Here is a 27547-nt window from a genome sequence, read left to right as displayed (position 1 = left end):
GCCGAGACAAGAGGGCTTGTGCCTCAACAAATAGGAGAGAACCCATGCCCCAATGGTGTCCTCTGAGCTGCACATGTAACATGCCCACACTTGCATACACATCAGAGATACACATAAACAACGCCAATGACTTTGTTAAAGGAGAAAACAGAGCCGGGCGGTGGTGGCACATGCCTTTAATCCCAGCACTCGGGAGGCAGAGGCAGGCAGATCTCTGTGAGTTCGAGGCCAGCCTGGTCTACAAAGAGAGTCCAGGACAGCCAAGGCTACACAGAGAAACCCTGTCTTGAAAAACAAAAACAAAAAAGAAAAAACAGACAAGTATACAGACAGGTTTTGTTTGTTTGTTTGTTTGTTTGTTTAAGGTAGGAATACAGAAAACCTCTGCTAGCATACCAGCTGGAATGGACAGCTCCTGCCCGGAAGCAGTTCAGAGGACTAGAAACAGCTAAAACCCAACCACAGAGTAAGCCTGGAGTGCCATGGACCAGCAGAGCTTCGTCTCCCAACCAGCTCAGCTGCACTAGAGTTCTCTGAGTGGGGATCACACCACTGTCTGTCAGTCTGGAATCCTGAAAACTTCATGTGGGTGACAACTCCATCTTTGTCCCACCCGCGGTGTTGTGACAGGATGGAGTCAGCAGGCTCAGTAGCAAGGACAAGCGTCTCCTACCTCCCAACTGTTTCAGGGATCCCCTGTTACCCTGTTTAAGCAGACCCTCATCACCTCATCCTCACCCTTGTTCCACAGCATCCTGGGTAGCTGGCTGTGCTCTCTGACTGCCTCGGTGCCTCTCAGCCTGCAACTCTTATCACATCACAGTCCACACATCTGCAGCGACATGTAAGTCACAAGAGCAGGCCCTGGGAAGAGCCTTGGGCTGGTGGCTGGCTGTGATGACAGAAGCCTACATGTCCTAGATAGATTAGAGACCCTGAAGAAAAGCTTAGCTAGACACATGTCTTCTGGGTGGGTGGCATTATATGATAGAGGTTAGAAATAGAAACAAAAAAAAAATGTTTTGTACTAACGCCATACAAAAACAATTATGTCAGTAACATAAGCACAGCTGGGTCACCAGAGGGACTAATTACAAATCTCTGTGCCTCCATTAACACAAAAATGAAGGAAAATGTGTAACCTCCCCAAATGTCATCCAAAGAAGTCGCTTACTAATTTCAGGGGTTTTTGCCGACTTCAATATTCCAGTCTTTACTTCACCGGTAATTAAGCAAAGTCAAACCTTCTGCTCATGCGACGGTTTTGATTCTGAAATGAATACCAAGGCTTATTGCTCACAGCAGAGATTCATATGGCAGCATTCCTGTCTACCCGAACCTGGCTTCTTGAAGAACGGGTGGAATTTCTTGCCCTTGAGCATTAAAGGACTAACAGAAACCAGACAGAATCCAGTAGCCAGCAGACAGAAAAGTCTATGCCACTTACAATTAGTGTAAAGCAGAGAAAAACCTTACAATGCCCAAGAGCAAAAATAACTGATATTTCCCAGGGAAAGATGGAAGTAAGTTCAAGGCAGTGCCAGTGAGCCTCTTATTCTGAAAAAAAAAAATGTAGCTGATGAAATGAGAAACATCCTGTTCAGGTAGACGTGAGGAAGGCCCGACGGCGACAGGGGGAGTGGAGCGTGTGGTAGTGTCAGGGTGGTAATCACTTCATTACCTCCAACACCTTAAATAGTTATTTACTTATTCTTATTTGGCAATTACAGGTCAAGCCGGAAAAAGAAAGCAGCACAGAGGCACCCACATTGTGTGTGTGTGTGTGTGTGTGTGTGTGTGTGTGTGTGTGTGTGTGTAAGGGCAGACGTGCCCACTCGTACATGTGTGTGCCCCTACAGGCGTGTATGGAGGACAGAGGTCAACTTGAGTGTCTCCCTCTATCACTCTCAATCTTGTTTCTTTAGAAATGGTCTCCCACTGAAGCTGGAGCTCACTAGTCAGCCATATTAGCTGGCTGCTCAGCAGGCCTCTGGGATTTGCCCATCTTCCCCCACCCCCGCCACCCGTGCTATGGTTACAGGCACTCGCCACCATGCTCTGCTTTTTATATGAATGCCGGTGAGCTGAAGTCGGGTCCCGGTGCATGTACCGGCTGACACATGCCTCCAGATGCGAACTAGTGTTTTGAACACAGCACCTGTCAGGCTCTGGGGCACTGTTGCTTCCTGAATCTAAGTAAAACAATGATAGAAAGAGCCCCAGAGCCCCTGACTCTGTCTAATTTCTCTATTATCCCAACTTAGGACAGGTTTTGTGTGTGTGTGTGTATGCAGAGGCAGACTAACCAGGGCCTCTAGGGAAAGGTCAAAGGTCAACAGCACATTCAGCATAGTTATTTTTCATTATTCCCCATTCAGAGCTACTTTCTCCATCATTTTGGGGAAGGACCCCCTAGGGTTTGTTTTTTTTTTCCCCAGGATTACTTACCCATCCTGACTTTCTTCTGTTCCTTGTTCCTAGCATACTCCAGTGTAAAGAAGGACAATAGGCCAGAGCAGCTCACAAAGAGGCCCACAAAGAGAAACACTGCAGAGGGCACAGCTCAGGTCATACACTCTTGCAGTCCTATCTGTGCCTCAGCCCCCACTGGTCTCTAGGAAGCACACCAGTCTCTAAACCTAGCAGTGTGATGCCCAGTCTTTGCCCCTAGAAAACCAGAGGTGAGTCACTGACCTCTGAGCCTTCTTTTCCTCATCGGGACAAGCAGGGGCTATTATCAAATAGTTTCTAGTTCACAAAGTTGTGGGAAGATGAAACAGAGCCCATGTAAGCCAGCTATTGAGACCATTTTAGCAATTCTTATCTCTTGTTCATAATTGTGTGGTCACCGAACCTGGAGCTCACGACTTCAGCTAGACTAGCTAGCTGCTCAGCAAGCCTCTGGGATTTGCCTACCAGCCTCCCCATCCCCACCACCCTGTGGTATGGTCCAAGCTATAAGAAAAAGCTGGATAGAGAGTCCTGGGTGATACTTCCCTAAGCCTGGTTCTACCAGCCATCAGGGGCACTGCTCCCTTCTTTGTGTGTAGAGATTCGTACACTCTCCTGTATCCCCTCCTAATCAGAAGAGCATCCCTTTACCTCCCACCAATTAGTTACCTGACCCCCGAGTGTAAAACCCTGATGCATCATCTTTCTACGCGTCACAGCAGTCCTGGGAGATGCCCTCTCTGGTCCCTAGGCACAGGCTAGGAGGCTGAGGTCTAGAAGTCACATGACCAGAGCCTCAGCTCAGTGCTAGCACAAGCTGCCAGTCGGGGAAGGGTGCTTCTCTGGGTATCATTTCTCCCAGTGGACTCTACCACCCTTCTGAGTTAATCCCTGCTCCAGCAGCCTCCTTGTCACTCCATGCCTTGCCTAACACCAAGGAATCGAAACGGAAGGGAGCCAAGGGCTGACAGGGATGCCACAGCTGCCCACATCCTGCTCCGGGCTGTGCCTAAACTTATCCTCCTCCCTGCAGGCAGCGGGAGCAGCCACCTCCTCTCACTCCCTTTCACTGAAAATCTACCAGCCACTGCCTTCTCTCTAAGGTGGGCAGGTGCATTTCTGACATTCCCTTGCAGAGATAACACAGAGAGATCCGGACTTTGCCTCTAATGACTCTTGGTCTGATTTTTTTTTTAAAATTCAATTAGCTTTAAAAATAAAACGTGAAGTAAGACCTCCTGCTCCACTATTCAACCAGAACAGTGAGTTCTCAAGCTGTGGGTTAACCGACTTGGTGTTTATTGAACTGCATCAACGATAACAGTTCAGGGCGCCCACCTCTGCCCCCAAGCCCCATTGTGGGCGGTTATTCACACACAATTGACTTCTAAGATGTTCTCAAGGAACTCTTTCCTGCTGAGGGCCAGTAATGATTCAAAGATAAGAAAGATTTTCTTTTCCCCAAGCCTATCACTAACCATCCACCCAGCAGCACAGGCAAAGTGGGACCCAGATGTGTGTCTCATTTACCACTGAAGAAAATGACAAGAAGACGACTGGTCATGCCCACCTAATCTACGCCAGTGTTTTCAGACTCTAGGCTAGATCCTGTTCTTAGACTATCCTGTATCATCTTTGTTCAAGGATGGAGAACTGCAAAACCATATTTTACAGAGAAGAAAATGGGTCAGATTTAGTAAATGGCAAGGCTAGAACTCAAACCAGGAGCCCTCAGTGACGCAGCCGGTATGTCTGCTAAGGTCAAGTCCCTAGTAGAGCAAATTCACAGCAGATGGCTTGTAGCTTGCTAAGTTGATATCAACGCATGTGCCGCTCCTCAGACTCTACTACAGAAGGGCTGAGGCTTGCTTGGCCAGGAGGCTCTCTGAATGCCAATACCCAGCCATGCATTTTCCTGCCCAGAGACTCTGGAGACTGTGAGGGTACCCAGGATAGTAACTATTGCCTTGTACATGCTAGCAGGTTGTCTGAGCTCCTCCTTCCCTCCTCTATCTGGTTGGAAAAGGGGTACAGCCATCTTGGGTGGTCCTTAGAGCTCATTTGAAAAGTGAGACAAGTCTAAAGACCCAGGCCGACCCAATAAAGGCTGACCTCTGACCCATGCAGAAGAAAGCTCTCTCCATAGGCTAAATAGACAGCAAGGATGTCCTGGTTCTGACCTCAGGCACCTGCCAGCAGGTCCCAGATGTCATGTGCTGAGGTGCTCTGTGGTTTCCATGCCTGGCCCAGAATCTATTTTCTTCATAAAAGCTTCAGGCCCAGCAACCTTTGCTGTTCAGACTGCACAGCAGATCGGCATCTCGGACATGACTTCGGGAGGAAGCAAGGGGAAAGGCTGGCTTTCCCAAGGCAGGGCTGGGCAAGGGTTCCCAGAAAGGATTAAGGAGCTACAGTGATGACCTGGAGCAGCTAAGGTGCTGTAATGTTTGCTAATGTTACAGCACCTTAAACCAAGCTGTAAAACAGTAGCTTAAAGTTACACAGGCCAATCATAACACACACAGTGTGAACATTAAGGCACACTTTTTAAAACATATGCTTCACTATGTGAAGACTCAGCCTCAGTGTCTATTAGTTTGCTGTTGTTGTTTTAAAATAGCATCTTTAAGGAGATCATCCCAATGATTTCCAACTTATCCACCTTACTCTTTACTGAGCTCTTATTTCTCAAATTCAGCACCAGATCTGTAAAGTAGAATTCTTCGATCATTGCAGGATGAGGAGACTGACCAGACCACAGCACTCTCTGACCTGGGCAGGGGTGTGTAGGGGCGGTGGAGGGGATTACAATCCCTGCCAGCCGAAATTGTCTGATTTAAAAAAAAAAAAATCACAGAGCCAAAGCCAGGAGAAGAGCCTTTGGATCACATTTCCTGCTTGGGATGGGAAAACAATTCAACCTTCCTGGAGAAGCAAGGAAAGCATTGCTGGCCTCACCTCTCTCAGGAGGGAGCCAGCAGTTACTTCTGAAAAGGTGGGGGTGGGGGTGGGGTGCGGGAGGAGGGGGGGCCGCGGTGTACCTGAAGCCTGGAGGCTTTCTGCAAGCCTAGAAAGGAACTACCACACTGTGAGGAGGACTAAGAAGAGGGGCTGCACATTCCCACTCCCAATCCCAAATGAGCCACACCACGCGGGAGCGGTGCCCACGTGCATCCTATAGGACTGCAACACAATGCTGGGCAGGGGTCCAGGAGGCAGAATACGGCTGACCCAGGACCTGCCGGGAGAATACAGCTCTGCACCAAGGAGACGACCCTGGAGGTGCAACTGCACAAGCCTCAGGGATACACACACACACACACACACACACACACACACACACACACACACACACACATGCACGCACTCAGAAATCTACCTCCAAAACAAAAAGAGAAATACCAACTGCGTGCGGATCGCGGATTTTCCACTTCAGCAACAATTCAGACTGTCAGGGAAGAGACCCAAAGTGGAGCTTGCGAGTCTGCGGTGTGCCCTTACCAGCTTCATGGTAGAATTATTTTGTTCCCAGCGCCAAAGCATCACGCTCATCTTACTTCAGGATGAGGAGAGTGGGGGAAGAGGACGGGAAGAAGGAAAAAGAAGCCGAGGCACCTGCCGACAAGGTCCTTGGTCTGGCCCCGGCTCCAGGTCGTCCAGTGTTCTGCAGCCCCTTGGGACATCCCTGGCGGGCCACTGAGGTCAATTCGCCCAGCCCTGGGGAAACTCAAGGCGCGGGGTCGGGGGCAGAAGCCCTGCGCCCACACTTCTTGAGTGCCGTGCTTCCTCAGCACGATCGAATAACTCCCCTGTGCCCCAGCGAGCAGACACTTGGGGCCCCTGGGGCTCCGCGTGGTGAAGGCGGGTGGGGGTGGGGGTGGGGGCACTGGCCACTGTCGCAGGGCCCCCGGTGCAAGGGGAACCGGAGAGCAGCCAGCGCAGCGGGGAGGTCCTTAACTCCTGCGAAGAGGGCGAGGGTAGGCGGGACAGTCTTGGGCAGGAGGGGGGGCTGCGATCCCGAGAGGGGGCTGTGGCTTCCAGGACCATTCTGGTTCTCAGCCAGGACACCAGCTCGTATCTCTCCCCACAACACATGTATCTCACTTTCTGCCTCACACTCACCCAGATTGTCCCGTGGTAGTCACTGGTACGGAGAGACAGCTGGAATCTGGATCGTGGTTGTAGGATAGACGCAGGCACCCAGGGAGACCAACCAGCGCGCGCACACACGCACACACACACGCGCACACACACACACACACATTAGCCCACACCCCTGGAGGTTATTTATTTCCTGCTTCGTAAAGGATGGAGCACACCTGGCAGCTGCAAGAGAAAGGACGTAAACCCTGGCGGGAGGGGGGGGGGAGGGGACAAGGGAACGAACGACAGTTTTGGATACTTTGTTTCCTCCTCAGTCTCATCAACCTGCCGCAGGCTGCCTGGTGGTTTTCTTTTTCTGAGACTTCCGGGACTGGGCAGCTCCACTGACCACTAATCCAAATGTGACTCCCCAGGGGTTCTCAGAAACTTTGACTATCCTCAGAAGGCTCGTGGCTTGTTCGGAGCCAGCCGCCGCCCCCCCCCCCCCCCAGTCCGGCACCGCATGACCCTGGGCCCCCTGGCTTAGGTAGCAGTAATAGTACCAACAGCAACGCTGCCTCCCCAGAACTGACAGAGCCGGCCCAAGATTCTTGGAACTAACTTATTATATGTTATTTCGTGTTATTATATGTTCTTTTTCAGCACCCAGAGCTTCGAAATGAGAGGAAGTGAGCAGACTGCCCTGATGTTTTGAAGGAGGACCTTTAAAGCAGACCAAATAGATGAAGATGTTTCCCTATAAGCTCTATCTACCCTTCAGGATTTGAGTCCTCTCATGGACAAAAGTAAGGAAACTTTTTAAAAAACACCGTGTTCTTTGGTTCCTCTACCACCTCCCTTTCTCCCCTTCATCCCTGACCTTCCATGTTCTGCTGTCCACATATTACGATCCTTCGCACTTCGCATCCAAGAGTCCCTCTCCTGGGAACACTGTTCGAGACTCACCTATGGTCTCACCTCTAAGGTCACCTACCCCTAAGGACCTTTGACTCTGTAAATGTAGCAACTCCCTCCTCCCCTCACTCTTCTCTTTTCCATTAGTGTCATTTTCTTCACTGTTAAGCTAACTCTGTTTGCTTAGAGTTTCTACCTTGTCCCACTAGGCAAATCCCAACCATAACTCTCTTGTTCTCCTCTAGTGTCTGCCCTGCCCAAAGCACTTGCCACACTATGTGACCTGGAGTGGCAGTTACACAGGCTTCTGTAGCTCAAGGGTTAGAGCTATACCCTAGAGAGGGACATGCCACTCGGAAATGCATGCTTTGTATTAAAATAGATATATAGTCAGAAGCCAGATCTTAAAATACCTTTATTTTCCAGAACTAAAGCTTGACAAAAATCTTATTGGCCAGCACAGCGAGAACAGAGGCTGTTTATTGCTGTTTTATGTTTTAATCTCAGGGCCCATGGTGCTGGGCCCATGTATTTTCTAGAGAAGCTACTATAGGCTTGTCACACTTTCTAGGATAATTGCAACAGTAACCGTGACTGTCCTCCAAGAAGTCGCTGCCAAGTTCTAGTCACAGGCTTTGACGGTCTGAGATGGAAAACACTAGTCACAGTACAAGGAGGAGGGTGAATAGCGGGATCTCTAAATGCACCTGCCCAGTTTCAGTAAAGGGACTCGAGGGAGGACTTGTCCGTGCATGTCACATGCGGTAGACGGATGTGCTAGCTCTTTCAGCCCTGAGCCTCTGTGGTGTGGTGCTTCCCCAGCTTTGTGTGGGTACTGAGAAGCCGGAAGAGTCCCTGTCTGGCCTGTGACTGCCTGGAAGGAAAGCAAACACATACGGTGTACAGCTAGGTGAAGCCTGTCCTCCGTGAATGCTCCTCAGTCTGTGTATACCTTTCTTCAGCAAGAAAAATGAGAAGCATCTTGTGTGTGGGGGGGGCACCCATACCAGGGGGCACAGGGATGATGTGGCATGGCAAGGGCAGAGCACCAGAATGAGGCCACCGAATGGCTGAGGCCACCTAGATTCCTTCAAAGGAGGGCTGTCATCTACCTCATAAACTAAGAGCAGTGTGTCCAAATTCCTGTCTAGGGAAGACCTTTGTGATACTGGGACAGGTTTGAAATGGCAGAGGCTGAAGAGAGGGAGAAGACATGTGAAATGCTGAGGGCACAAGGCTCGAGGACATGAATAGGTGACGTGTGCCTGAATAGGTATGCAGCCGAGACCAGCTGCTCACTGGGTGCCGCAGGTGGCTCCTGTGAGTGACAATAGTGAGTTTACCCCCAGCAGGTATCAAGTCTCTGCAAGATGTGCAGAGACACATCTGGCCTTCAGGAGTGATCCAATAGCTACCAAGCTGTCCTTACAATACTGTCCCCTTTCTCGCGTGTCCCTAGTCTCCAGTCATGGCCTTTGGGGGAGATTAGCCTGTGTGGACCACGTGGGACAATGTTCTCTCTACCTCCTTGCAGTCGGTGGCCTCTTTTCCAGTCCTGACCTTCTGACCCATCCCCTGGGCCTGTCAACTCAGTGCTGACCCTTATGGGCTATGACACTCCTCACCCCCCAGCTTGGCCGGCTCAGAGCCTGGATCTGCATTTATTGTGCTGTTGTGTTCTAGATCTCTCTATCCCAGCAGGACATCACTCGGTGCTCACAGGTTCCCTCCTGTTAGCTCCGAATCTGCATATTCTGCCCAGCTTTTCTAATGATCAGCTCTGGAGAGGTTCAGGGCTTGGGACTCTTGATCCTCAAAGCAGAGAGACGAGGGATAAGGCCAGGACGGAAACAGTTAGTGGCCTGGAACACCAAAAGATACCACGGCTCACTCTCTCCCACCTCCCTTCCAGCCCCTAAACTCTGAGCCTGATAAACTAATTTGTATCCAGCCGTTAATAGCTTAATGTGTTTCCCAGAGGCTACACTTCAGTTTAACAGGGGTCTTCCACTCCTTCAGCCAGACCCGTGACTGATGGGGAAAAGTGCAGACAGGGTAGCGGTGGCTGGGGGAGCCTCTTCAGACTGTTCCAAATGCATGTTATATTTAAAAAAAAATAAAAGACCACAGAAGAAACAGAATCAGTACGCTCGTGCAAAAAGGAGGAGGAAATCATCTTGGTAGCATGACATGGGGAGACACGCTGCTGGGCTTGAACGGGAACACCCAGAAATGCTATGCACCTTCTGCCAGTAGACATACATCCTGGACTTCTGCGAGCACACTACAGGGCTCCTTTGTGGGCCTCAACACAGCAATGCTAAGAAGGATTCTGCAGATCAAGGTTCAGAGGGGGTTCATTGCCAGTGGGAATGCAAACTAGTACAGCCACTTTGGAAATCTATCTGGCGCTATCTCAGAAAACTGGGAATAAGGCTTCCTCAAGATCCAGCTGTTCCACTCCTTGGAATATACCCAGAAGATGCTCCAGCACACAACAAGAAAATTTGCTCAACCATGTTCATAGCAGCCTTATTCATAATAGCCAGAACATGGAAACAGCCTAAGTGTCCCTCAGTAGAAGAATGGATGAAGAAACTGTGGTACATTTACACTATGGAATACTACTCAGCTATTGAAAACAAGGAATTCCCGAAATTGGTTGACAAATGGATTGAACTAGAAATGATCATAATGAGTGAGTTAACCCAGAAGCAGAAAGAGTCAAATGGTATATACTCACTGGACACTAGGCCAAGGGGCATGTCTCATGAAAGTCTTCACTTATCAGGAAAGTGGGACAGAGGGGAGGATATCCTATTGGGACTTTAGGTGAGGGAAGCATGGGAGAATGGGGGAAATAGAAGGATCCAGAGGGTTCTAGAAACCTACAAAAAGAACATTATGAGGGGCAGATCTGGGCCCGGGGTCCTGCTCAAACTATGGCACCAGCCAAAGACAATATGTGCAGTAAATTTCAAACCCTTACCCAGATCTAGCCAATGGATAGGACATTCATCACAGTTGAGTGGAGAATGGGGACTGACTTTCACACAAACTCTGGTGCCCCATATTTGAACACATCCCCTGGATGAGGAGGCCTGGTGGCACTCAGAGGAAAAATAGCAGGCTACCAAGAAGAGACTTGATACCCTATGAGCATATACAGAGGGAGGAGTCGCAGTCATAGGAAAGGGAGTAAGGGAAAATGGGAGGTAGGGAGGAATGGGAGGATACAAGGGACGGGATAACAATTTAGATGTAATATGAATAAATTAATAAAATATAAAATTAAAAAATAAAAAAATATGGTTCAGAGAGGGAGTGGCTGACTCTTGGCCCAGCCTACAAGCTCCTTACAACCGAGTGTTATGCGGGCCTGCCTGCCTAGCCTCCTCTATCTACCATATTATAGTCAAGAAATGAAGTGTTCCCCACCCCCTGCCCCCGACGATGTAGGTAACCTGTTAGCAGGCATTTCCACAAGTGGCTTAAGGACTCACCCCAGCTTGCCCACAAGATCTTGAATTAAAGGGATAGAGCTGAGTATGGCGGCTCATACCTATTATCCCAACACTTAAAAGGCTGATGCAGGACAAGTGAGAAGCCAGCCTGGGCTACACGGAGACTTCTACCCCAGCCTGAGTTACAGAGTGAGGCTATGTCTTTTAAAAAAAAAGGGAAGGGGGATCCAAGGAAGAAAATGTCTAAAAATGAAACCCAACGCCTTATGGGAGTGTACAGCCTGACAGCTGGTCAGCTTCCAGAACTTTCCAGTCATGCTGAAGGAAAGTACCAATTCTCCCTGAAGGAGGACTCCCATCTGCAGCCTGGGGACAAAGAGGGCCAAGAGCACAGAAGGTGCTTGCTCCCTCCTCCACCAGCCTCTGAGGGACGTGAGTCTCATTTGGAAAGGTCAGCCTCAGGGCATGGGGACTGCTGAGGTTGTGAGCCTGGGAGGGGTGGAGAGCAAATTTTAAGGCTTTCGGGAGAGCAGGCGGAATGCCACACTGACAGCCCCACAAACAAATGACACCTTCCTAGAAAACCCTAGGCCAGCAAAGAACTCTCCTTGCCCAGCTCTCTGCCTTTCTCTGAGAGGAAGTTAATGTAAAACCTCTCCAGCGCACACGTTAACTGTCACCACCTAGCATGTTCCTCCCATGGAGCTGATGGCTGATGGCGTCATTTCCTGCTCACCTGCACAATCCATACCCTTTTTCCCTGCCACCGGTGGAAAGTTAGGCAGCGACAGAGAAATAAAAGGTGGACAGTGGTTCCCACACCCTTTTGATGACCTGGACTGCTTTCTCTTCTGAACCGAGCTGCATGTTCTCTCTCTCTCTCTCTCTCTCTCTCTCTCTCTCTCTCTCTCTCTCTCTCTCTCTCTCTCTCACACACACACACACACACACAAACACACACATATATATATACTCAGGCTATTCTCTCAGCCTGAGCATGGCTGTTCCTGCCAGTCACTGCCCTGCCAAATGGCACAGTGGTGGCTTTTTGGATCCAGAGCAAAGGTAACTTTGTTGGTGAAAGTGAACTCTCTCAGGTCCTTCTCCCCGTTGCAACTACCCATCCCTCCCCTGTGGTCCTCAGAACTTCCTCTGTCCTTCCAGGGTCTGTACAGTAGTCCTCTTTTGGATAGGGAAGATACCCTTCTTTTTTGTTCTTTGGATGAACACCGACGCTGACACCATCACCTCTGAGCGATACACTGCCTAGCAACAAGTTCTCTATCTTATCCAAGTGCACACTCCAGTACCTGGCTTGCGGTTGGCACAGCTAAATGGAATTAATGAGGCCAGAATGGTGAGCGTGAAGTCTAAAGATGACCCCATTTTATTTCCTGAATTTTTTTTTTTGGAGGAACCTGGCCTCCTGTGCAGAAGTCCTTCCATGGTGTTCTAAGAGAGGTCCTGGAAATAAACTCAAGTGAATCGGAAGTGCTAGGAGCGCTGGGTCAGATGACATCCAGGGCAGCCTGGCAAGATACTTTCCAATCCTCCACACCCTCAAGAGGTCTGCAGCCTCACTGTGTGCTGTGCTCCCTCGAGAGGTCTGCAGCCTCACTGTGTGCTGTGCTCCCTCCAGAGGTCTGCAGCCTCACTGTGTGCTGTGCTCCCTCCAGAGGTCTGCAGCCTCACTGTGTGCTGTGCTCCCTCCAGAGGTCTGCAGCCTCACTGTGTGCTGTGCTCCTTCACGAGGTCTGCAGCCTCACTGTGTGCTGTGCTCCTTCACGAGGTCTGCAGCCTCACTGTGTGCTGTGCTCCCTCCAGAGGTCTGCAGCCTCACTGTGTGCTGTGCTCCCTCCAGAGGTCTGCAGCCTCACTGTGTGCTGTGCTCCCTCCAGAGGTCTGCAGCCTCGCTGTGGGCTGTGCTCCCAGAACCCAGACATGTATTTCCTTTCACGGTGGCTAAAAAGCAAGGCTGGAGAGCAAGCACTGTGTCGTATGTTTCTATGGATCTCGAAACGCTGCTGTGCACACAGGAGCCTGGGGATGAAGGCGAGGGAGTGACTGAAGAACCGCTTGAGTGTTCGGGGTTAGGTGCTTTGGCTCATTTGAGGCTGGCACACTTCCTCAGAGGAGGCAGCACGCGTCCCAGCCAATCTGAGAGTTGCTAGGTACCCCTGGTATTTATTTGCTTAATTCAATACCTCAGGCCTCAAGGCTTCTCCATAACCCTCCTCCCCCATCACCTCGTGGAGGCAGATAAGGCTTGAAATTGTGCAATCTCTGGGTGACCTCTGACCCCACTTTGAAGGGCCCCTGTGTGGCCAGGCTTCCATCCCCCACTGGCTAGGAGCGAAACTCCTAGCTCTGACCTAGCTAAGTGTCAGGGTGAGGACCTTTGGAAAGTGGCTGAAGGACTTGGTTTAGCTTTCTCTGCTCACTCAAGTGAGCCAGAGGTTCATGTGAGGTCAAAGGGAACTCACTGAAGGAAAAGCTAAGTGCCCTGACATGGCAGTTTGGGCCCAGAAGCCCAGGCAGCCTTAGTGGAAGCATGCCAGGTTACCCATTTGCAACTGCCCTGAGCCCAAGCTTGGTTTGTACTGACTGATTTTCAGAAGAGCTGTCCTGGAGCCCCTTGGCGTACATTGAGTTGCTGGGCTCTGTTTTCTATGACTGTGATTTAATGGGGAGTGGTTGTTGGTTTGGTGTTCACTGTAGGATCTGCCCTTTCATTCTTGGCCAGTTCTGGTCCTCAAGGGTTAGGGTTGGAGGTTTAAGAAGCAACCTCTCTCGCAGAGAGATGCTTGTGGTCCACACTTCCTACAAACGCCTGTGGGACAACCCCAGCCATGCGCATTTTGGATGTAGGGGAATGCAGTGAGTTCTCACCCAAAGGGTTTGGTACTGAGCAGCTAAGCAAATGCAGTGGAAAGGAATTAGAAATTGATGCATGGTAGAGGTGTGGATAAAACCAGTCAGTAAACTAATTACATTTTTTTCCAGCACCCTTTCCTTCCAGGAGGTAGACACACACTCATATGCATGTACACACACACACACACACACACACACACACACACACACACACACACGCATGTGTATACTCATGCCCACACATAGGCACTCACACATACACAGATACACATGCACACATGCATGTGCAACAATGTGCACAACTTACTCTTGGGGTTTCTACCTCCCTCCTCCGAGCCCAGCCCGGGAGAGGGTGCTTCCCACAGGGGACAGGTGGAGCTGGCACTCGGGTCTGGGCCTCAGCCAAGGGTAAACAGGAAGAAAGAGGCATGGTCCTAGACATCACGCATGCGCGTACTCTCGTTTTTCTGTTTGAAAGTCAACAGAGGGCCGGACGTGGTGGCGCACGCCTTTAATCTCAGCACTCAGGAGGCAGAGGCAGGCAGATCACTCTGAGTTCGAGGCCAGCCTGGTCTACAAAGCAAGTCTAGGACAGCCAAGGCTACACAGAGAAACCCTGTCTCGAAAAACTAAAAAACAAAACAAACAAACAAATAAAAGTCAACAGAGGACCCCCTTGGAAATCCCAGACCCCCGAGGCTTTAATGATTGATGCTAATAGTGAAATTCCATCAGAGGATTTCCCAGGTTCACCCTAAGGCCTTTGCATTACCACCTACCCAAGGCAGTGTTTTAAACAGCCCTGTGGCTCAGGGCAAGTCCCCAGCCTCTCTGTGGCTCAGCCTCCTCTGTCACAGAAGCAGAGCCATTCTTACCTCTCTGGGCTGAAGCTAAAGGCAGGGAAAGCCCAGATGCCAAGAGTCTTAGAGATCATGAGCTCCTAACACTAGTCCCTCCAAGGTGACTGAAGGAAAAAGCTCAGCTTATTCAACAGCTCACTGTGTGTCCTAACTGTGCAGGACTTCAAGGAGGCTTTGCCTGGGAGTGAGGGTTCCAAGGAAGAAACGGGGAAATGGGGTTCAGTAGCTATCTTATCCATGAGATGCACTCCTATCACCCTGACACCTCTGCCCCAGGGAAATGGCTGAAATTATAGACAGCATCAAAGCCCATACATGCTACATTTTCCCTGTAACATATGTTGACGATAAAGTTAAATTTATACACGGCCACAGTAAGGAATAAACAGCAGTGGCCAATAATAGAAGAGAAGACTTTAAATACACTGAAGTTAAAGTCCTTTTATTTGAATGTGCACCTTTTTTCCTTTCTTTCTCAAAATGTAGGATTCTTCACATAATATTTTTAGATCATAGTTGATGGTGGTAACTAGCTTGATTTTCCACACAGGGCCTTGCTATGGAGCCCTGACTGGCCTGGTAACTTACTATATAGGTGAAAGCAATCCCCCTTCCTCCGCTTCATGAATGCTGGAATCATTGTTAGACACCACCAGACCCAAAGGCTGGTGGGTAACTGAAACTGCCAGAAGGTGGGTCTGTGGGTAAGGCAGGATCACTGTGGTTTTAACATATATTTGACCTCGGGACTTTGGGGTAGGGAGGTCCTTAAGGTGCCACTAGAAAACCGTACCTCAGGATGTTATTCCCACAGGGCAGAGCCTGGCACATATCTTTCCAGAGAGCTCCCCACTTCAGAGCAACCATCACCAGATGCCATCTGCAGTCACCCTTTCATTTTCCTACTATAGTTTGAGTCTGCAACAGACACCAGCCGGCACTTTTACTATTGTGGCTTTTAATTCAGGGCCCACAGAATGCAAGTGAAGAAAGAGGTCATGCAACCCCATCAGAACCATGACAGCAGACCTTTGGTGACCTCCCACCCCCAGTCTTTGTATCCCACACACAATCTGGCTCGTATCATCAGGCTCCTAGAGTCACACCCAATGCCAACCGCTCAGAATGTGTAGGCAGTGCTGACACAAAACCAAGATTTGAAGGATGACTCTCCAGATACGACTCCAACCCTTCTAGCAAGGGGAGCATTTGGGGATTAATGATGGATAAGTCACACACAGGTGTGGCCAGAGAAGCCTCTCAATTCAGAACCCACATCTTCCTAAGATAGCCTGGGTATCCAAAATTCCCCATATTTCACCCTAAATGCTAGAATGCCTCTGTGTTTTCTTAGGTGGTCTGAGGCTTTCATTTTATTTTTTTAAATAAATCACCACCCTCAATCTGCATTATGATCATTTGAGAGTGGTAATCTTAGCTTTTGAATGTACCACCACTAAAAGTGTGGCAGTGTTAAGCAAACTGCCAATCTGCACATAGCTCATCAACATAGCCAGGGTTTCAATACAGCTCTGTGTGACTCTAGCCCTGAGTCTAGAGTAAGGTGCTTATCTGCACAATATCCTTTTTTTTTCTCCTTTATTAATTTATTCTTGTTACATCTCAATAGTTATCCCATCCTTTGTATCCTCCCATTCTTCCCTCCCTCCCATTTTCCCCTTATTCCCCTCCCCTATGACTGTTCCTGAGGGGGATTACCTCCTCCTGTATATGCTCATAGGGTATCAAGTCTCTTCTTGATAACCTGCTGTCCTTCCTCTGAGTGCCACCAGGTCTCCCCCTCCAGGGGACATGGTCAAAGGTGAGGCACCAGAGTATGTGAGAAAGTCATATCCCACTCTCCACTCTACTGTGGAGAGTGTTCTGTCCATTGGCTAGATCTGGGTAGGGGTTTAAGGTTTACCGCCTGTATTGTCCTTGGCTGGTGCCTTAGTTTGAGCGGGACCCCTGCTGCACAATATCCTTAAAGTTCTCTCTTCTACCTTGTGGATGCCACGCAGAGTTAGTCTGCCTCAGGACAGCTAGGCACACCGAGGGTCTATCAGAGCACAGGTTCTCAAAATAGGACTTCAAACAGCAGCACCGACTCCAGCCTTTTACCACCAGTGTGGATACCTACACATCATTCTATACCTACCGGAGGAGAAACATTTTGTTTTAAGGAGCCTAGCAGTGGATTTTAGCACCTCTCCATCCTGCGGCTGGAGAGAGGGCTCAGACGTTAAGGGTACTTTATGTTCTTGTAGAGGACCCAAGTGGGATGCTTCCAAACTTCAAAACTATAACACTCTCCCCCAGCAGCCCTGTCTCTCTCACCACTGTTTCTAAGGCAGGCACTTCAAGGCAGGGGCATTGAGGGGAAACACAACTAGTCGTAGAGTGAGTCATCTGCCTCGTCATCCAACCAGTGTCCCCAGGAACCAGCAAGGCAGAAGTTGCTAAGATCAGAGAGGAGAGATAGGAACTAGCAGTCATTCCAGGAGGCCTGATAGTCTCAGAATTAGAAAAGCTGAGGCTGATCTCTCCAGATGAGGGCCAAGACGGATAAGCAGGATAGCCTGAGGTCTCACATGGAAATTATGGGACAAAGTTCCACAGTCCATGCCTGACCTTGAACATATATGCTGCACTATTGCCACTGTGGTCCAATGCAGTATCTATTTCTCTACCCCTCAAAACAAAACAAAACAAAAAACAAAAAACCATGGATGCTCAGAACACCGTGAGAGTATGCAAGATCCCTGAGCTCCTCTCCCTGGCTGGATCCTTGCTTCAGCAAAGGCCCTACTGAGAAGGCGTCCTTGCTATCCCCTTACCTGCACCCCAACACTCTCTGCCCCTTTGGATACATTTCCATCTATTCCCCGTTATTCATTCCTCCACTGTGAGGTGACCCACAGAATTGGGTCCGCATCAGGACAGCCCTCAGATACTTGAGGACAGTGGCCATGCTTCCTGGGTCTCCTCTTGTCTAGATAAAAGGCATGGTTCCCCCCCACACCCCCCAGCAATTCCCCATTACCTTATCCTGTGTACTTAACCATCTCAGTCCACCTCCTGAAGTTTCTCTAAGTCAATGCCCCGAAGCCCTCATCTGCCACTGTCTGTTGGCCAAGCTCACCAAATTCCACTCAATTCAAACCGAGCAAACAGCGTGGAGTTTAAGGAGGTGAAGAGCCCTTCCCTGTGGAACAGCCAAGGAAAGGAAGCTCTGCCTCCTGCATTTTCATCCCTTCCTCCTTAGAGGCAGAACACTGGAAACGCAGCCCGCGTTTCGGCTTCGGAGATGCCTCCCAGTATCTGCCTTCTCAAGCAAATACTTCCCAGACTCACCTCACGCGCCTTTAGGGAGGCCTGAACTAGATGTGGAAGCTCCAGCCATGCATCTCTGCCCTCTGTGATGTGGCGGGAGACCCGTTTCCCAGCATCTCCTCGGCTCCCAGATTTGGGTGCGGTGGTCACTGACCCGGCTGGATCTCTTAGCTTGGGGTTGCTGGACATCACTCAGGCTCTCTGCTGACAGACTGGGGCTGAGTCTGTCTACAGGGAAGTGTAGAAATGAGTCGGCTTCCCCCCTCCCAAATGGCCTATTATCTTTCAGAGGAAGCCCTGGGGCTGGGCTGGGAGCCCGTAGATCTGGGTTGGAAGCCTTTGAGTGCTGTGGGACATGGAGCAAGTTTCTCAGCCAAGCTGTGGCCTGCAGCCTCACCTGCACATGGGGATTCTACAATGCCTCTCTTGAGGCTGCAGAAGAGCACACATGCACACATGTGAAAAAGGAGGCCTGTCTTGAGCTCTTGGGCTCTTGTCTGATTTCCTCTTGTAGCATGTAGCTGTTCAGTAATGTCAGAGCAAGATGCATGCTATAGGACCCTAAATCTACACAGCAGACGACTTTTCCGCACCCAGTGTCAGACATACTTTTATCCTAAGTGCTTTCCAAGGAAGAACTGTCTGTTCCTTTGCATGACCTGACCTGGCTCTGGCTTTCTGCCTGATTCTGTGCACCCTGGCTGTTAAGTCACTGTTCCTCCTCTTATCTAGAGCGTGAATTGCAGCAATCAGGGTACCAAGTATTCCTGGTGTACACAATCATCTTCTGCAGGCACCCTTGCCATTTCTGTAGGAAAGCCTGATCTAAGCCCACATCTCCCAGGGCTTCTGAGCCACAGGAAGGCAGGGTGGGAAGAGGGTGTCTGCTCCAGATGCACCCCACAAGAGGCCCTCAGGAGGATATCCCCTGGGATTCATGCCTGGAGTTAGGAGGCACCGTGCTTCCTGAAGCCGCTTCTAGAATGACCAGCTTTTTCCACCATGACCCACCTAGGCCTGAGAAGCACCATCTTTCTAGTCTTCCAGCTTAGCTTTGCAGCTTGGTTGCCTATGCAATCCAGGAAACAATGCTGTTTATCTCGGCACTCCTCTGGCTCCAGAGACAGCATGCCCGCCTCTTCAGAGATGCTGGAACCGGCTCCCTGAAGGGCTTATCAGCTAAGATGTTCCAATGACATCAGCTTTCTCAGAGCTGGACAGACACCGCCCCCCCGTCCCCCCCCCCCCACTTCAAAGCCTGGCTTGTTTCCTGGGGCCCTCCCACACCCCCAGTGTGTTGTGCACATGTGGACAAATCTTTAGGCGGAAGAGCCATCGTCAAGGAGACCGCTCACCGTCTGCAGGCACTAACCAAGGAGGGCCTTTAGAAAAGTGGCACTGTGGGGGCTGAAGTCACCCTGCTGCCCAGCAGGATCCTGCTAACTGAATTCATGGAGCTGATCAACAACTCTTCAACGAGTGAGCTCTGAGTGTCAGGAACTGTTCTAAGGTGCCAGGGAGGGGCAGTGACAAAGGAGGCAAAAGCAGCGCCTGTCCTCTATAGGCTGAAGTTTCCAGAGCTGCTAATGGCAGAGCAACGCGCATTAAAGGTATGAGAAGGTCCGAAGAGGGCAAGCTAGCCAGCTGGGCCTAACGTGCCAGAGCGGGGGGGTGGGGCACTCAAGAGGGGCTGCTTCAAAGAGGGTACCTGCAGGCAGAGACTTGAACACAGCAGCTAGAAAGCCACGGGGTGACCTGAGGGAAGCATGGTCTAGTCAGGGGGTTGGGGGGTGAATGGTAGCACACAGGCTCTAAACAGAAGGGGTCAAGGTACTCAACGACAGAAAATAGGGTAAGCCAGGCAGAGGGTAAAGAGAGGCAGGTCTATGTTTTAGGAGCGAGGGTCAGCTAGGTGACCTGGGGAGAAGATCTAGCCCCTCAATGTGGTTCTATTAATCCACCGGCTAAGAACCATTTTTCAAGGTGTTAAAACTTCAGAGAGAGGAAGAGATAGATGGCAGAGAAGATGGAGGCGACCAGATGCCAAACTCCCACAGAGCCCACAGAAGCTAGCACGCTCACTCACTATCTATCGAGCCTTTGACTGAGAAAGTGTGCTTATCGACCTTAGACACACATCTCAAGGGCAGTAAAGTGAACTGGGCGTAGACGTACTGGAGGGTTCTGAGTAAGATGGTGGCACATCTCAACCCTCTGACTCCACCATGGAGAAAGGGTTATTGGGGTCCTGAGTAAGTCGTGGCAGGGAGGGACACCTCTGAGGGGAGGAGGGGCAGTCAGCGAAGTCTGGAGTGATGACAGCGGGTGTGGGAAACAGGACTGGAGCTCAGACATATTAGCAGCTGTGAACACGGGTGTGTGAGGAAGGGAGCAGAGCACTTTGACCCGAATGACCAGGCACACGTTTGGAGCTCTTTGCCGAGATGCAGATAACTAAGGGAAAAGCAGCTTGTGGTTCAGGCTTCGGGGATGAGGAGATCTGCTCTGGTGGTGCCTAGTCAGTTTGAGATAAGGATTATGCATCAAAGTGGAGACACCTAGGCACACCCAACGCGCACACACACAACGTAAAGAACAGAGATGTTGCAGACACTGCCTGAGAAAAAGAGGAGGAGCATGTTGAAGACTGACTTGTACGTGGGAAACATTTCATCTTGAGTCTTTAACTAGATACAAGGACAAAGGTTTCCATGTGTTTCTCCCATTTTGCTGATAAGGAAAACAGATTTTAAAGGTCAAGCCATTTCCTCAAAGTTGGACAGTGATATGGGCAGCAAAGCTGGTGTTCAGGTTTCTTTACTCCATCCATATTTGACCCTCACCAGGCATGGCTACTTAAAATGTGCCCTTCAGGCAAACTGGGTTCTCCCAAACTCCCGGAAGGACTTCCCAGAGACAGTAAAAACAAACAAACAAGCAAGAAAACTTGTTTCTTACCTCTGAATGTACTAAAGTCAAACAAACGCATTTTATTATAATAATATTCCCTACATAGTATTTTTCAATCACAAAATAAACATGATAATAAACTTATAAAATGACAGGTAGGAAGGAAGAGAAAGTGACTATGCTCTCTATCCCTAAATATAGCCACAAAGGACCACTGTGAGGTTGTTCAGAGGCTGCACTTATCCTGCTGTACAGACAGCACGGATTGGTGTCTGAGGGTCAGCACTGTGGCTCTAGAGACTGAAGATGCAGCACCAAACCTGTGACCTATGCGACAGGGGGATCAGTTAATCATTAAAGAGGTGGCATTTGTTAAACAGCATGCAAGAATTATGTGCTCAGGACTGTACTACATGTCCTAAGCACACATCCATGTCCAATTTGCTCACTGGTGTCCCACAGTGAACAAGCGGAGCCACCTCACTCCTGGGTCATGGGATAGAAGGCTTTAACCTAGGTGTGGTGGATCCCAGAAGAGATTTCCACCTCAGTGTACTTTATAGATAGAGGCTGATTAAAGCAACTAGAAGACCAAAAGGTACTGAGTATGTGTGTGTTTGTGTGTGTTTGTGTGTGTGTGTGTGTGTGTGTGTGTGTGTGTGTGTGCATGTATGCATGTCATGACACACATGTGAAGGGCAGAGGACAACTTTGTAGAATCAGTTCGTTTCATACAACTTTACATGGTATGTGGTGGCTTAAATAAGAAATGGCCCCTGCAGTCTCAGGCATTTGAGCACATGGTCCCCAGTTGGTAGCGCTGTTTGGGGGAGGTTTAGGAGGCATGGCCCTTTTTAAGGGAGCATATCACTGGGGACAGGCTTGGAGAGTATATACCCTTGCCCTACCTCCGGTTCACCCTTTCCACCTTGTGTTTACCAGTAAAGATGAGCACCGTCTGCTTCCTGCACCTGCCACAAAGCTGCCATGCTGCCATGCTCCTACCCTGCCATGGCGTACTCTCCTTATCCTGCTGGTGCCATAAGCCAAACTCTCTTCTTCCTTAAGTTGCCTTTGGTCACATGCTTTGTCACAGTGACAGAAAACAGACTAATACGCGCAGGTTCCAGAGATTGAACTCAGGCCATCAGGCTTGCACAGCAAGCATCTTTACCCACTGAACTATCTCTAGATAAATATTTCTTTAATGAATCAAGACCATGCCTGGGGAGATGGCTCAGTGGTTAGGAGTTTTACTGCAGAAGCTTGAGACTGGCTTGAACCCCCAGAACCTACATTAAAAAAAGCTGGGCACAGTATGTACCTGTAATCCCAGTGCGGTGGGGACAGAGGGTGGAGGGGGACTGGGGAGGTGGTGGGGGGAGGGCATTGGGGGAGAGATAGGAGGAACTCTGGGGGCTGCTGGCACCAACCTAGTCCCCGGTTCAGTGACCTACCCTGTCTTAAAGGGATAAAGAAGTGGGTGATAGGACAAGAGACCTGATGTCCTCCTTTGGTCTCTACATGTTCACACATGTGTGCATACATGGTATACACACTCACAAACAATAGCTAGCTAGATGCTTGATAGATGGTAGATATCTAGTAGATAGATAGATAGATAGATAGATAGATAGATAGATAAAAATAAAACAAAACTAAAGAACCAGATAAACTGAGATGGAAGCTAAGGAGAAAAATCAACAGAATAAAGCAAGGCAGCCAAGAGCAGCTCATCTGTTCTGAAGATGGTGAACAGTCATCGAGCAGTCCCCACAGGACTGCCAGTAAGCTCACAGAAGGGGGACCAGGCTTGTGTCGCACCCACTGGAGCGGGTGATACAGGATGCTCAGACTGCCCTGATGCCACCACCCTACAGACTCTGCCTCATTTCCATTGGCCCGTTTGTGCATCTTGTACCAAGGCTCTCGTTCTGAAGGTGGAGAACTTGTGCGGCATGTGATTGCAGCACGCACCCTTCTGTTTTATTCACTGGACCTGGTGTCCCCGTAGGTTTGTATGTCCTTGTCTCCTGTCAGCTTCTTTTGGCTCAACTTCCCATCACATCCACTGAGTGGATTTTTCACCTGAGTATTTGGCCATCTGATAGTGAGGAGATTCTATGCCCACAGTGGGCGGGCAAACAGAGGGAAGGAATTTGAATCTCCAAATTTAATGTGATCCCAAGAAAGTAAAAATACGCTGCCAGACACCTTATCACTAAGCCCAACAGCCTGTTATCCATCCCCAGGCCCCACCTGGGGGCTGTCCTCCAGGATGGTCCTCAGACCTCTATGAGCATGCCATGCCATGCATGAATTCCTTCCCCTGCCCATAAACCACCAAAACCACTTCTGCAACATTTGATTAGACTCTTAATGTTTGTTTGTTTGTTTTTTCCTTAGCAGCTGTCACAGAGCAGAGCTCACTAAATTCAAGTCTTGTTTCCAGCAACTATGCGAGGACAGCGCCGGTGTTTCTCCAGGCACGGCATAAAACAGAAGTTGACTCATTCACTTATACAGTGGCACGGGAGAATGTTCCAGGTTCCCGCCTGCTGAGAAAGGCAGGGACCCTCTCCAGGCTGTGCACAACACCCCTTCATTCAGTTGTTGTGAGAGCCTCACCCCTCGCCCTGCCCCCACTCCCGTGGGTCTACCCCATTTCCCTGTGTACATAAGGTTTTCCTTTCAGCCAAAGAAAACAGCAGTGTTCTGATAGTGGGAGGCAGGGCACGCTTCCTCGGCAGGTTGTTCATCTGCCAGGATTCCTGCTTGCTATGCGTGCTCCTGAGCTTCAGATATCAATCATCATCCTGATAGGCGGAGGCTGGAAGAGAAATACAAATGGTCTCCTATTACCGTCTCATGCTCAAGTGAGACTGTTAGGAACCAAGGTCTTTGTCAGCGTTCGTTCCTTCCTTGCTCCAGCACAGAGGTCAAGCGTCACTATGGTAGATAAACTTCCTACGCATCGGCACTGAGGACAACATAGGGAACACAATAGGTTCCTGCTGCCATCCGCAGCTTATGGATGAACGCAGGAAGAAATCATCACAAGTTAAACAACTGTGCCATGCTAACGGGGACATGGCACCCAAAGGCCAAATGTAGTTATTTTGGTGTATGGGAGGTGACAGTTTTGTTAGTGAGAGCCGTGGGTATAAAGGAGAATAGGTGAGAGCAATTAAGGACGTGCAAAGGCCCTGAGGCTAACATCAGTTAAGTATATCAGAGGGATGGGAGAAAGTCTAAACAGCAGAGTATGGAAAGTATAGCTAAAGGTCTAGGAAAGCAGGAAGGAAGCTGGGACCTACTGAGTATGGCTCCCCATAGCATCACAGAGATCTGGGTCTCATCCTGAAAGCAATGAAGAATCATGGGATAGTATCAAGGAGGTGTATGAAGGTGTTTGTGTGTGTGTGTGTGTGTGCTTGTATATACTTGTACACGTTTTGACTCATTTATTCTATTTTTATGTGTATGCATGTTTGCATGCATGTGTATGTATGTGCACCACATGTGTGTCTGGTACCTTCAGATCAGAAGAGAGTGTTGGATCCCTTGGAACTGGAGGCGGATGGTTGTGAATCACCTCATGATTACTGGGAACGACCCAGGTCCTCTGCAAGAGCAGCTAGCACTCTTAACTGCTGAACCACGCACTCCAGCCCCTACATGTACACATTTTAAACTGTACCAGGGCTTTGAAAAGCACTTTACTACTAACATATATCTCTCCAGCCCTGTTTTTATTTCGAGACAGGGTCTCGCTAAATTGCTGAGGCTGGTCTGGATCTGTCCACAGAGCCCACGTAAGCCATAAACTCACAAACTTCCTGCCTCTACTTCCCAAGTGTTGGGATTATAGGAGGGCACTGCCCTGCTGCCTGGCTCAAGGATTTAGAGGATTATTATGGGGCTAGAGAGATGGCTCTGCAGGTTAGAATACTTATTACTCTTGCAAAGGGTCCGGGTTCGATTCCAAGCACTCACACAGTGGTTTGTTGCCATATTTAACTCCTGGCGATCCTGTACCCTCTTCTGAGATCTTCAGACATCAGGCACACACCCGGAGCACAGATATATATGGACACAAAACAAAACACTCACACATATAAAATAACATTTTAAAAAAAGAACACTCTGACCACAGTAGGAAGATGGCCTGGAGTAGCAAGAGTCCACGGATGTGAGAGGAATACAGTTCAGAGGCTTCTGTGTACGGGCATATATATTCTGGTCTGGACCACACTTCAGGTAATAATGGGAAGAGAAATGGGCTCACAAGGAAGCCAGCATGATGCTCAACTACAGAGTCGGATGACAGCCAGGGGTGGAGGGAGCAAGGGGCAGGAGCGGTCCACTAGGGTTGGCATCTGTGCTCATCCTCAAAGCACACCAAAGTGGTCCTGGCTATCCCTCAAGGAGATGGCTATCTGAAGTGAACATGACAGATAGGGTGGCAGCAGAGTGGGTCTGGAGCAGCCATGATCCCTAGCACCTGAGGCTCCGATTTTGTGTCCATTGGGCCAGGCTGACGTCACTGAGGGCCTGTGCATCGGCTGCTCCAGAGCACAGATCCGACTGTCCTGCACAGGGAAGGCTCTCTGTGCTAATACTTCCTCTGCAGAGCCCTTTCTTCTGCTACAGGTGCTAACACCTCTTGGGTGCTTCCCTCTGCTTTCCCCATGGGACCTGACACTTGTTGCTATAAATTCATCTATTTTCTATATTTATATTTCTGCTCCCCAAGAACAACCTCCAAGACAATAGAAACCTTGCCATTGTCTGTGTGATACATAGCAGGCACCCAGTAAATGAAGACGAATGAATGAATGACTCCTGTAGACCAGAGGCCTCCTGCTGCTCCCTCCTAGCTCTATGTAGGTACCCACACTAGCCTTGACCCTGGACTTAGCAACTGAGCAGCCCCGTGGTTAGGTTTCAGCAGCCCCTTTCTGCCTTACTCTGCCTCCAGCTGCACAAGGGGCTCAGGTGAGCGACAGGGTCCCAAGAAACAGTATTTCTATGCCCTCTCTGACCAAGCAGAACCAGCTGCATGAGCATATTTCCAGCTCCAAACCTTGGCATGCACAGCCAATGGTACGGGACCCCTAGCGTAGTGCTCGCCCACGCCCACGACTAGGAGCACTCCCAAGCAAATACTGCTTGCGCCGCAGATTCTTTGTTAGTTTTGCTGCCTGGTTTTCCTCTATAGATCTCAGGGCCAAAGTCAACTGTGCTTCAGGTTCATTGCTGGTTCTTTTTAACCTGGGCTCTAAGATGGGGTTTGGTCCTCCTGGCTCAGTTCCTTCTTGGAAAAACGTACCAGGTTCTCCCCTTACTGCAACTTCTTTTCAAAGAGGCATGGGTTTCAAAACACACAGTTCAGGACAGCATTCCTGAAGGGGAAATAACAGGGCACTGAAAGCCCCAACCAGGCCTGGAGGAGCCCACTGAAGGGACATATGGAGACACGGCCCCCCAGTGGAATGGTCATTCTCCTCGGTGCAAGTCCCAGAGGTTATGCATAGGCTTTCGTTTTCTTCCCTAGGCCTGTGGTCTTCTCCTAAATAGAAGGGAAGTGACTAGCCACCGTGTCACTATGTCCTCTGCAACTCACAGACTGAACTCAGATTAACATGGCAGTAGAGAAGCCATCATGCCATCCCAGAGCTTGGCTGGGAATGGAGGAGGGCCAGGGGCAAAAGGCAGTGCTCAAAACCCACTGACTTACACAGAGCCCTTCTCTCCAGGGGCCTCTGGAGGAACAACACATTCGGGCGGGGGCCTCACACTGGCAGACCTGTCTGCTGGCAGAGCCAGGGTTCCTGACATGAAGAAAAGGAAGACCAAAGTATGTGGGAATTCCCACTTCATGGGGAACGAGTTTCTCTCAGGAACTGAGAGAAATAAGCAAACAGGAAAGGGGCAACTAATAACAAATGTGTGGGAACAAAACAAGAGCAGCTTGGAGGGATGCTGTGGAGGACATGCTCCCTGCCCCAGCCTTCCCACATCATGCCTCACCTGGTCCTGGACTCCAGAGTAACAGCATCATCTACTGTGTGATGAGCACCTTCTCTACTCATTATTGTGCACAGTTGATGATGAGGGTATCACTCTTACCTGTTTTAAAGCCAGGGCACAGGCTGGAGAGATAGCTCAGTGGTTAAGAGCACTGTCTGATGAACTCTGGTGCACCATATTTGACTACTTCCCCATGATGGGGAGGCCTGGTGGCACTCAGAGAAAGAATAAGCAGGCTACCAAGATGAGACTTGATAGCCTATGACCATATAGTCGGGGAGGAGGTCCCCCTTGGTCACAGACATAGGGGAGGGGAATAGGGTGAAAGCGGGAGGGATGAACAGGAGGACACAAGGGATGAGATAACAAGTGAGATGTAACCTGAAAAAATTAATTAAAAAAAAAAAAGAGCACTGTCTGCTCTTCCAAAGGATCTGGGTTCAATTCCCAGCACCATCATGGCAGTTCACAGCTGTCTGTAGCACCCTCACGCCAATGCACATAAAAACTAAATTTAAAAAATATATAATTTTTATTGTATAAAATAAAGCATTCAGACATGCAGAAGAGCTTGTCTAAGAAACAGAGCAAGTAGCCCCTGGCAGGTGACACCCTATAACACAA

General features: G+C 49.6%; 1 protein-coding gene across 11 annotated transcripts in view; it reads right to left on the bottom strand.

The window, feature by feature from the left end:
• Positions 1-27547, bottom strand: part of NAV2 (neuron navigator 2) — a 367465-nt gene that overhangs the window by 305886 nt on the left and 34032 nt on the right. Inside the window, exon 1 of one of the 11 annotated variants that reach the window (XM_084772851.1) lies at positions 6574-6660. The exons of 9 other annotated variants lie outside the window; for them this stretch is intronic. Coding sequence is in view for 1 of the 2 variants with exons in the window: in XM_084772864.1 (XP_084628990.1) it covers positions 5953-6003 (51 nt within the window). In the remaining variant the exon portion in view is untranslated. Of the gene's footprint in view, positions 1-5952; positions 6234-6573; positions 6661-27547 lie in introns of those variants that run through there. One more of the 11 variants, XM_084772864.1, reaches the window with a different exon arrangement.

The sequence above is a fragment of the Acomys minous genome (genome assembly GCF_964271855.1).
Source record: "Acomys minous genome assembly, chromosome: 2".
NCBI classification, from domain to species: domain Eukaryota; kingdom Metazoa; phylum Chordata; class Mammalia; order Rodentia; family Muridae; genus Acomys; species Acomys minous.
The sequence above is the reverse complement of the archived record's forward strand: the minus strand, read 5'-3'. Positions and strand labels throughout refer to the sequence as shown.